We start from the raw sequence: 11,688 nt of genomic DNA on the forward strand, positions 1-11,688 counted from the left end.
CCCCATACTACCACCGAAGTAGCCTACATTATTTTCTAATAACCGGGACAGCCCGGAGGGGTTTATTCCACTTATATACAACGGGTTACCAACAATGACTATATATGGTTACTTTTGTATTTATTGATTTTTATCGATTTAATCACCTGGAATTGAAATATTCTTCTGCAGCCATTTGGGCATATTTTACCGTTGTCAAGCAAAACTGTCGTTGGTAGTTGAACTTGGACCATTGTTATGCAACAAATAGGATATAACAGGCCAATAGTCAGATTGTAACTGTTTTATATATCCTCTCAAACACATTCATTATGTTTTTATGCGAACATTCACTTTCATATCTTGACATCCGAGGCGACAGAATGCATTCACATTTCCAATATAACTGGCAACAACAGCAGAAAACATGCACATGTTGTAAACAATTTGCTGTTTGATTACCTTCTCATCGTCAATTCCATATAGGCTAATCGCAAAATGACAAGAATAGAAAACTCGGACTTGCCTGAAAATTTAAATTAGCAATGGTACAGCCACCGTTTGCTTTCCTTCGAAGTTACTGCTAGCCGAGCAGCGAAGTGTGCCCTCCAGATGCGAACCATGCACCATAAATGAGTCCATAGTCTTCCTGGTCTTTTTGTGGAATTGAAGAATGGCAGAGTAAAATTATGGCAGTCTGAAAAAGCAAAAGGGACAATTACTAGAATTAACCTGTTATTTTACCCTGACAAAAAGTGCAGAAGGTGATTTCCAGTTTGCTTTTACTGTATCACCAATGTAAATTACGCAGAACTCCCGCATACCTCGCATAACTGTATCAAACGTTTTGAGTCAATTACAACGGGCTAACAAAGAAACCCCGGAAGAAAATATTCAGCAACCAAATTAAACCGTTTGAATGTTTTACGTAATATGCTGTCCCAGCACCAACGCTTAACATTTTATAAAACGAATACTAAAGCAAGAAAAGAACAGAAGAGCACACGTTATAATTCCAAGACGTTGGCAGGCTATAACCAAAAGTAGGCTACTGCGCCGCATAACATACATGTTTGATTTCAAGTTATTATGAAAATAAATCTGTTTGCGGCTGCAGATTTTTAAAAATGGCGGTTGAAAAAAAACACTGCGAGTCGTCGACCAATCAGACATTTTCAACGCTTGCGCCCCACCCCAAAAGTTCCAGTACTTTTGGAAAGTACTACCCCCCGATTTAATTTTTTACGAGTAGGCCTACGATTTCATTTTTTACGATTACGATTCTGTTTTTCTCGCGCTTGGAGTTTTGTCACGATTTTGACGTGAAGGCGGGGTTAAGGGAAGGGGGCGACTTTATTGGTCACTCGGACAAATTCGTCATTTGTATGCACCGTATTTACTTCCCCAAGGCATGCACATCATCATTTACTAGGGAAGTCAAGTCAAATTTATTTAGAAAGAACATGGCCGATTGCTGATGGATGGATTGCTGCTTAAGTTACTAAAGTTAACTATTTAGCTCAGTCATATATCCAGCTGTTCACAGTGTCTAGTCAAGCGGATACCGAAGGAGTTTCTGTAAACAGCTAGCTCTAGCCTATCATACCTTTATCTTCATTATTAGGTAGGTAGCTAGCTTAGCTAACGTTAGCTGTGGCTGTTAGCTAACCCTTTCGTTTACAATTCAGAAAAATGCGTTTGATTTTATTTATTTATTTTTTTGAACACGAGAAACATTTCCACATCTACGCCTACAATTTTTTTTTTACGCGTGCAATTTTTTTCCTACACGGACAATACTTTTGGCACTAAATTGACTCCATACATGACAGTCCAGTGCGTATCTTCAGTCTGACTCTAAATCTGCATGTCAAACAGCTCCCTTTTCAATCAATCACTTATGTCTACATCAAACTTTAAGGCATTTATCTCCCTACATTGGAAGTCTAATCATCGTTTGTGGTGTGCAACTCGGATGAAGTGGGGGACTTTTACAGGTGCTGAATCAGCCAGCTGGGGTTGCAGCGTCTGTCCCCCTGCGGGGCTAACCCTAACCCTAACCCTAACCACAATCGCCACTGGCATGCCCGAATATGAGCTATGAGCATTGGGTTGTTGCAGAGGTTCCATCTTATAAAGCAATCACCATTTTGGCATCTAACTTTGTAATGAGGGCCTAGATTTTTGTTTCTCATATCAGATTTATATAAGTTTTTTTTGCAGTCTTTACAAGTGACTTTAAGCCTTCTGGCACTGGTACAGGAAGGATGATGTGGAGCAGAGATTGCGAAAATCAGGAGAGGGAGGAGCCGCTGTCTCAAGCCTGATTCACCTGTCTGGGCAGTACTGACATTTGTGTGTGTGGGCATGTGTGTGTGTGTGTGTGTGTGACTCAGGAACAGAAATACAAGGAAAGAAAGACACACCTCCGCTCTCTCAGTGAGATAAAGAGGGATGGCAGGAAGAGAGAGCACACTAAGTCCAGAAAGAGGAAATAACCAGAACAGGAAGACAGAGAGACAGGTGATCAGCCAGGTGAGATGATCAACCAGATAATGAGTTCAGCCTGATGAAGTATGTTCTGGGAGGTGAAGCATTACGCAGATTAGTGTTATTTGCTACAGTAGGATATCTGTGGGCTTTCCTCCACTCTACCACAGTTAGCACTGCGACCAGGTAGGTGCCTTCCATTTACCTGAAGCTTGCTGGTTTGAGTACTGGGTGTTGTGTGTTGCACCTTTGGCTGAGGCTGAGGAGACAGACATGCTTCAGCATGTTCTCCCTCCCCTTTCCCCGCTGACTTCACAATTTTACCAACTCTGTGCTGTGTGTGAGTGAGTACTGTGTGTGTGTTTGGATATGTTATATATGACTGTGCTGTGTGTGAGTGAGTACTGTGTGTGTGTTTGGATATGTTATATATGACTGTGCTGTGTGTGAGTGAGTACTGTGTGTGTGTTTGGATATGTTATATATGACTGTGCTGTGTGTGAGTGAGTACTGTGTGTGTGTTTGGATATGTTATATATGACTGCTGTGTGAGTGAGTACAGTGTGTGTGTTTGGATATGTTATATATGACTGTGCTGTGTGTGAGTGAGTACTGTGTGTGTGTTTGGATATGTTATATATGACAGTGTGCTGTGTATAAGAGTTTTTCATATGTATATCAATGTGAGTATATATATATATATATATATATATGCGTGTGTATGTATATATCGCCAGATATGTAGTGCTTAGATTATGGCCTTAGGGAGAGAAACAGTGAATTCCATACAATATTATATTGTTTCTAAGAATGTGGCATGCCCTCCCATCCAAAAGCATCAAAGCAAATGTGATTGGGGCAATTTAAAATTCTCTGATACCCTAATCTAGGCAGACGATCTATGGGTCTCACTGCCTGCAGAGTTTGTCTCAGAAGAGACAAACAGAAGACACAGGACACCATATCTGGGGTCAGAGACCCTGCATGGCTAAATGCCTAACATTCCCCTTTAAATTTGAATGCAATCTGTGATATTTAAGTGACTGAGTGAAAATCTTAAAGTTTATACAGATAATGGTGTTGAGGACTGATAGTTGAATTTTTAGAACCAGTTCCAGTTTCAAGCAGAAACCAACGTGGTATGATTTGGTTTTGTTATATTGAAAATATTTTAACAGAAGGTGGAGGTTACACCTGGGCAACTGTGACATTGATCTGTCTACAGAAATCATCATGTTGTCACACCAGAGATAAACTTCCATGATTTTTATAGGTACTCAAGAGCTGAACTGAATTACCTCCTTTACATATTCATGTTTGATCTTGTTAGAATGAGAATTCATTCGGAATCTTTTGATAATAATAGCATAGTGCTTACCCCTGCTTCCACCAACATAAGTTCACATTGATCAATAAGTACATGGTCAGCTTTTAGGTAGGCCAGTCCTTGTCATAAATGAGTCTGACCCCCCTTCCCTTCCCTCCTAAACCTTAACTCAGCATCACCCAATCAGGGCAAAACATCCTCAAGCTATGCTGGGTAAGGTATTTAAGATGGTCACAGGAGAAAGTTGTGTTGTGTTGCGGTTGGTTCCGGAGAAGAAGAGTTTCTCTCTTTTTATTTTGGTGGTGGTTCCTTGGTTGTGTGTTTTTAGCTGGTTTCCTTTCATCCTGTGGCGCTTAAACTGGAATTGGGTAACACTTTGAGAAGCTCTGCCTTATCTGTCTCTCTCTCTCTTTTCTGGTATTACCAAAGTAATTGTTTAATGTTTTGTATAATGTCTTCTATTTTGTCATTTAGAAGTAGTGACTGAGCCCGCATTCAATACAGAATGTATGATTTCAATTCATTAATCTAACTGACTTCTTCGTATTGGATTCAATTATTAAATCTTAAAACCTGATATAGAGCTTGTTTTGACATGTTGGTTGATTCCACTGGTTTATATAGGCTGACCTAAATGAATTTGGCAATTTAATTGATAATTCTCATTTTCAACAATTTTCAATAATTATTAAATTAAATCACATTAAATATATTTTGTATGTAGGGTAAGTGAGGGGTTCTAGCACGCAGTATCGCTTGTGTTTAGTATTCAGAGTGCTGAACATTTTAACAAGGGCATTGACTGTTGGAACAGCTAGATTAAAAAAATAAACATATTTTTATGTTTGCTTGTTCCACTATATATATGTATGAAAAAGTTTCCACTTGATGTATGTGTGTGTGAGACAGAGGGCTTGTGAATGTGTGTGCGTGTAGCAGTGTATGGTCAGTTTGTCGTAGTGTAAGGTCAGTGTGTAGCAGTGTGTAGTCAGTGTAGGAGTGTAAGGTCAGTGTGTAGTAGTGTAAGGTCAGTGTGTAGCAGTGTATGGTCAGTGTAGGAGTGTAAGGTCTGTGTGTAGGAGTGTATGTTCAGTGTGTAGTAGTGTAAGGTCTGTGTGTTGCAGTGTAAGATCAGTGTGTAGTAGTGTATGGTCAGTGTGTAGTCGTGTAAGGTCAGTGTGTAGCTGTGTATGGTCAGTGTGTAGTTGTGTAAGGTCAGTGTGTAGGAGTGTATGGTCAGTGGTAAATGGTAAATGGTAAATGGACTGCATTTATATAGCGCTTTTATCCAAAGCGCTTTACAATTGATGCCTCTCATTCGCCAGAGCAGTTAGGGGTTAGGTGTCTTGCTCAAGGACACTTCGACATGCCCAGGGCGGGGTTTGAACCGGCAACCCTCCGACTGCCAGACAATCGGTCTTACCTCCTGAGCTATGTCGCCCCGTACAGTGTGTAGGAGTTTATGGTCAGTGTGTAGGAGTGTAAGGTCAGTGTTTAGGAGTTTATGGTCAGTGTGTAGGAGTGTATGGTCAGTGTGTAGTAGTGTAAGGTCAGTGTGTAGTAGTTTATGGTCAGTGTGTAGCAGTGTATGGTCAGTGTGTAGGAGTTTATGGTCAGTGTGTAGCAGTGTATGGTCAGTTACGAAAGAAATCAATCAATAATTTCACACAAAATGTTGATTTAAAGTGATTTTATTAGTTCAAATAATTTGAAACTAAAATTAAGCAAATTTTCCATTGTGTTCTCATAAATAATATAGGCCTATTCGAGAGCATTGGCTAATGGGAGCATTGGAGTAAGATACGAGGCAAGTTAACACTATAACTGCTTTGATTCATACTATCTTGTGCAAAACATGGCATTTAATAACACAGGTATGCAATAAAAGGAAAGAGAGGCCATCTGGTCAGCCTATCAGAAACTCCAAGCCATTCTCAACAGTCACTTCAGATGAATGGTGGGACCAGTCCTGCTGAACCTGCAGCATTAATCTGAGTCAGTGGGTAACCCTAGCCTGGGTTAGGGTTCATAAATGGACTCATATTTTGTGGAAAATGCTCCAACACACAGGACATTGCTGCTGTGCATCTGTGTGCTTACATTTGCACAATCTGGCCATTTCTCTCTTACTGGAAGCACACTGAAGTACTTGTTGGGGGTGCTTCTCAACACCAAAAATGTCAAGTTTGGACTTGCGTACTTGTGAAGAACTTTCTTGCCAAGTTTTCTTGGAAGACTGCACATTGAAGAACACAGGGATGGAGAACACTGCTCTATGTATCTGAAATCCAATGCAGGCTTGTGACGTGCGGTTACACTAACACTTTACTGAAAGTCTCCCCATGCCCGCTTTATCTCATTTCTTTGTAAGAGCTGGATACTTGTCCAAACTGGCTTTAGAACAACTCTCATGTTTACACAGAAAGGGTTTGCATATTACTGTCAGAGCACAGTTATAATAGTGTTGCTTCAATAGAAGCAGGTTTGTTTATAAGCTTTATTCAGTGGGTAACAGCAGAATACCTCTCTCCCTCTCTCTAGCACTCCGCACCACAAATGATGGCCGTAAACCACACCTTCTTCTCCTCCTCCCTCTCTCCCTCTTTCTCCTCCCACTCCACCTCTGCTGCCTCTCTGCATGCCACCCACCCCACCTCCATCCCCCTCCTCTTCAACTCCACCGGCAGCCAGCCCCCAGAGGACAGGAGCGTAGTGAGCAATGACACATCTGCCCTGGTGGGGGCGCTCATCCTCAGCCTGGTCTTCCTCCTGGGTTTGCCTGGGAACATCTTCATCATCTGGAGCATCCTGGCACGCGCACGCAAGCGCTCCATTACCACTCTCCTCATCCTCAACCTGGCCTGTGCTGACGGCTTCCTTGTGGCCCTCACTGTCTTCTTTGTGGTGTACCTGGTCAAGCAGAGCTGGGTGTTTGGGAACATCATGTGCAAGGTGCTGTTCTTCCTGTGCTGCTCCAACATGTACGCCTCCATCCTGCTCATCATGCTCCTGAGTCTGCACCGGCTGGTTGTTGTGGTGAAGCCGCGGTGTGGACGCGCCCTGGCTGACCGCAGGACTGTACTGCACCTGCTGGTGGTGCTGTGGCCGCTGGTGCTGCTCCTGTCCCTGCCAGCCCTGCTGTTCCGGGAGGAGAGGATGGACGCTGGTGACAAGGAGAAACCCCGCCTGGTGTGTGTACCCAATCACAGCCCGCCACGACATGTGAGTGACAGGGGCTACGTCCTTCTGTATTCCTTCTTTCAGTTTCCTTTGTTCCCCTTTCTTCCCTCCTTCCTTCCTCTCTCTGTGAGCTGCTGAGTGTCCCCTTGCCTGATGCTGTGTTTACTGCATGGGTGTCCCCTGTGTGCAGCTGATTGGCCAGTACACCACAGAGACGGTGATGGGCTTTGTGATCCCGTACGGCGTGATCATCTGCAGCTACGTGTGCATCCTGCGCCGCATCCAACAAACACGCTTCCACCGCAGAATCCGCAGCGAGAAGCTCATCCTCGCCATCATCACCACCTTCGGCCTGTTCTGGCTACCTTATCACGTCAACAACATGGTGCAGGTGTGTGTGTGTGTATGTGTGTGTATGTGTGTGTGTTTGTGTGTGTGTAAATGTGCGTGAGTGAGTATGTATGTGTGTGAGTGAGAGTGTGAGTGAGTGTGTGTGTTTGTGTGAGTGTGTGAGTGAGTGTGTGTGTTTTTGTGAGTGTGTGTGTGAGTATGAGTGTGTATGTGCGTGAGTGAGTGTGTGTGAGTATGTGTGCGAGTGTGTGTGTGTGTGTGCATGACTGAGTGTGTGAGTGAGTGTATGTTTGTGTGTGTGTGTGTGTGAGTGAGTGAGTGTGTGTGTGTTTGTGTGTGTGTGAGTGTGCGTGAGTGAGTGTGTATGTGTGTGTGAGTGTGTATGTTTGTTTGTGTGCGTGTGTGTGTATGTGTGTGTGCGTGAGTGTGTGTGAGGATGTGTGTGAGTGTGTGTGTGTGCGTGAGTGAGTGTGTGTGTGTGTGCATGACTGAGTGTGTGAGTGAGTGTGTATGTTTGTGTGTGTGTGAGTATGTGTGTGTATGTGTGTGAGTGAGTGAGTGTGTGTGTTTGTGTGTGTGTGAGTATGTGTGTGAGTGTGTGTAGTGTGAGTGTGTGTAGTGTGTGTAGTGTGTGTGTGTGTGTGTGTGTGTGTGTGTGAGATATGAAGTCTCTCTGTATATAAAGTCTCTCTGTATCTCCAGGTTGTAGCGCAAATCTTTCCGATCTCCTCACCCCTCAGGTCAAGGTACGTACCAAAGCCTGTGTGCATCAGTAACTTGGAACTTTGTGTACATTACATTACATTACAGGCATTTGGCAGACGCTCTTATCCAGAGCCACGTACAACAAAGTGTATAACCAAAACCAGGAGCAAGTGTGTTGAAAATCCTAGAGGGAAGTACAGTTCCAAGGGCAGGGAACGACCGTGTAGTTTAACTTGGACCCTGTAGGTTAATCTGATTAACACAACAAAAAACAGCAACAAAGCAGTCTATGCAAATAAAACAAGCAATACCTATTGTACTAGTGCCTACTCAACTAAGTCAACTAAGATAAACAGCTTACCTAGCTACAACCCTAAGATTATATAGTAAATTAGAGACTACAGGGAGGTAGGGAGGGATGGGGAGAGGTGTAGCCTTGTAACCCCTCCCACCCGCCCAAAGGGATCACAGAGCTTCTCCACCCTAGCTTCCCAGTGGTGGAACGAACTCCCCGTCCCTCTCCGAACCTCCCCCTCACTATCCATCTTCCGCCGTGGCCTGAAGACTCATCTCTTCAGACTATACCTGGACTAACCACCACCACGCTGTATAATAATATTAAAAAAAAAAAAAAAAAAAACCTTTTTCCTGTCACTTGTTACATGTTGCCCCATCCCTGTACTTCTTGGTAATTTGTATTTGTCCTAATACTGTAGCTTATTCTTCTGCCTAGTTGGCTTTGCAGATGTTAGGCCAGAATAGTGTTCATTGTTCTCGGCTAGAAATAGCTGTTCAAAATAAGTATTGTACCTTACTGAACCCGTGTTCAGCAGTTGTCTACGACCATGAAATGCACTTTTTTGTACGTCGCTTTGGATAAAAGCGTCTGCCAAATGAATGTAATGTAATGTAATGTAGCCTGAATAGGTGAGTCTTCAGTCGTTGTTTGAAGGTGGTCAGGGTCTCAGCTGTTCTGACTTCCATGGGAAGGTCATTCCACCATCGTGGAGCCGAGACAGACAGGAGACGTGACCGGGAAGCGCAAGTGCGAAGAGGGGAAGGTGCCAAGTGTCCTGAGGTAGCGGAACGGAGGGGTCTGGCTGGCATGTAGGGTTTGAAGATCTTATGGAGGTATGCTGGGGCTGGTCCCTTGACTGCCTGGTATACTAGGACCAATGTTTTAAATTTGATGCGAGCCATAACAAGCAACCAGTGGAGGGTAGTGAGCAGGGGAGTGATGTGGGAGTGTCTGGGGAGGTTGAAGACCAGATGAGCTGCAGCCTTCTGAATGAGTTGCAGGGGTCTGATGGCAGATTCCAGTAGTCCAGCCACAAGAGAGTTGCAGTAGTCCAGGTGGAATAGTACCATTGCTTGGATCAGGAGCTGGGTTGAGTAGGTGGTGAGAAAGGGGCGGATTCTCCAGATGTTGTACAGGAAGAATCTGCATGCCCGGCTTGCCGCTGCGATGTTCTTGGAGAGGGACAGCCTGTTGTCCATCACCACTCCTAGATTCTTGGCACAGGCTAATGACGTCACTAAGGTGTCCCCTAGGGTAATGGAAAAATCAAGGAGAGGAGAGGTTAAAGCAGGAATGAAGATTAGCTCCGTTTTACCCAGGTTGAGCTTCAGGTGGTGATTGTCCATCCAGCTCTGGATATCCCTCAGGCAGGCGGTGATGTGGGCAGGGACTTGTGTGTCCGATGTGGGGCGACATAGCTCAGGAGGTAAGACCGATTGTCTGGCAGTCGGAGGGTTGCCGGTTCAAACCCCGCCCTGGGCGTGTCGAAGTGTCCCTGAGCAAGACACAACCCCCAACTGCTCTGGCGAATGAGAGGCATCAATTGTAAAGCGCTTTGGATAAAAGCGCTATAAAAATGCAGTCCATTTACCATTTACGATGGGGAGAAGGAGAGAAAGAGTTGTGTGTCGTCAGCATAGCAATGCTAGGACAAGCCATGGGCAGAGATTACACATGACTTTTTGTAACAGTGACTCAGTGCTTTATAAACAGTGACTGTGTGCTTTATAAACAGTGAGTCTGTGCTTTATAAACAGTGACTCTGTTGCCCCCTGCAGGTTGGACAATATTGGGAAGTCCTGCCGGGCAGTGACCTCTGCGCTAGCCTTCATTAGCAGCAGTGCAAACCCGGTGCTCTACGCCTTCGCGGGGAAGGCCTACATGCAGCAGGAGGGCCTCAGCTTCATGGCCCGGCTGTTTGAGCTGATGGCGGTGGACCCCGGCACCAGGAAGGTCCGTAAGGCCAGCCGAGACCAGGCAGCTCTCGGGCTCAAAGACAGAGAGACAGATTCCTCAAGAAGCCCCGCCCCCAGCTCCGCCCTCAGCCCCACCACTCTCCCTGCACTTGGCTCCATCCCCACAACCAGCTCCCTGCTGTCTGACAGCAGGCAGAATGGGACATAATGACGCTCCTCCCTCTCCCTCAATCTCACTTTCCCTCAATCCCTCCAATGCTGCAGGTTGTGATTTGTTTTGGGAGGTGTGCAGCACACATCTGAGGGTATATGGACTGCAAGGTCTCCCAACCATTTCACAAGTGGGGGGTCCAAACACAAAAGAACTGGAAGGTGAACAGGTGGTACTGTCAGGCAGGGGATGGGCATGGAGCTGGACCTGTGCCAACCGTGTCTGCAGGAGGTGCTCAGCCGAATAGACCCAGCAGAATAAGTCTGTCTCAGCATAACTAGAGGAGCAAAGGTAACGGGCCAACAGTCATGGGTGCAACCCTAAGACCAACCGAGACCACCAGACCATGGTTTACCCTAACCCACCTTAACACAGAAACATCATGCTGACTGATCCACCTTAACACAGAAACACCATGCTGACTGATCCACCTTAACACAGAAACACCATGCTGACTGACTCACCTTAACACAGAGACACCATGCTGACTGACGCACCTTAACACAGAGACTCAGAGATTACTGGCAAAGCAATTGATTCACCTCAGTCTTCAATTTGATCAGCCAAAAATTTTGCTACCTCTTTTTATGTAATTTTTTGCACTACAGCACAGTGAACATTTTTATTTTGCATGGCATGCATAGCTCTTTCTTACATAATGTGGCTTAAGAGGGAAACAGTCCCTCTAAACATGAAAAGCACTTAATTAATAAAAATGAACAGCTTGTTAAAATTCTGGGATTGCACAGTCCAGCTGAGCTATGGTACTGAGCTCCAAAGGATCCCCTGGAATAAAGGAGGGAGTGAGCTGCCAGTCTTCCGGAACATTCCGCATCCCGCTGTTCAGAGGACGGGACGACTGACCCTACAGCCGGGGCTGTAGGACAACTGAAATCTTGTCCCTGATTTTTGTAACTTTGCCATCAAAACATTCATAGAATCATTACTGCTAAATGTTACAGGAACATAATGATAAATTAATAAATGCAGAATAAATAAGCAAACCTGTGGACTATTCTGTGTATCTGTGCTTATGATTGCGTGTGTCTGTTAGTGTGTGTGTGTGTGTGTGTACTTGTAATACTACCTTTGTAGGGACCAAATGTCCCGATACGGATAGAAAGATGAGGAACATAATGCGTTGTGGAGACCTTTTTCTGGTCCCCACAAGGTCAAGAGGCTGTTTTAGGGTTAGGATTTAGGATTAGGGTTAGGGTTACAATTAGGTTAA

General features: G+C 44.7%; 1 protein-coding gene across 2 annotated transcripts; it reads left to right on the top strand.

The window, feature by feature from the left end:
- The first annotated feature begins 1,041 nt into the window (after window positions 1-1,041).
- LOC118231373 (leukotriene B4 receptor 1-like) lies at window positions 1,042-11,472 on the top strand. Of its 2 annotated transcripts, none has more exons than XM_035425109.1 (5): window positions 1,042-2,514; window positions 6,338-7,018; window positions 7,167-7,367; window positions 8,030-8,073; window positions 10,109-11,472. In XM_035425109.1, the coding sequence occupies exons 1-5, from the start codon at window positions 2,434-2,436 to the stop codon at window positions 10,452-10,454; spliced, it is 1,353 nt and encodes a 450-aa protein (XP_035281000.1). In that variant the 5' UTR covers window positions 1,042-2,433; the 3' UTR covers window positions 10,455-11,472. The 2 variants fall into 2 exon arrangements, with proteins under 2 accessions (XP_035281000.1, XP_035281001.1); XM_035425110.1 differs by lacking the exon at window positions 1,042-2,514 and adding an exon at window positions 2,523-2,655.
- The last annotated feature ends 216 nt before the right edge of the window (window positions 11,473-11,688 follow it).

Source organism: Anguilla anguilla, chromosome 7, assembly GCF_013347855.1.
Source record: "Anguilla anguilla isolate fAngAng1 chromosome 7, fAngAng1.pri, whole genome shotgun sequence".
Taxonomy (NCBI): domain Eukaryota; kingdom Metazoa; phylum Chordata; class Actinopteri; order Anguilliformes; family Anguillidae; genus Anguilla; species Anguilla anguilla.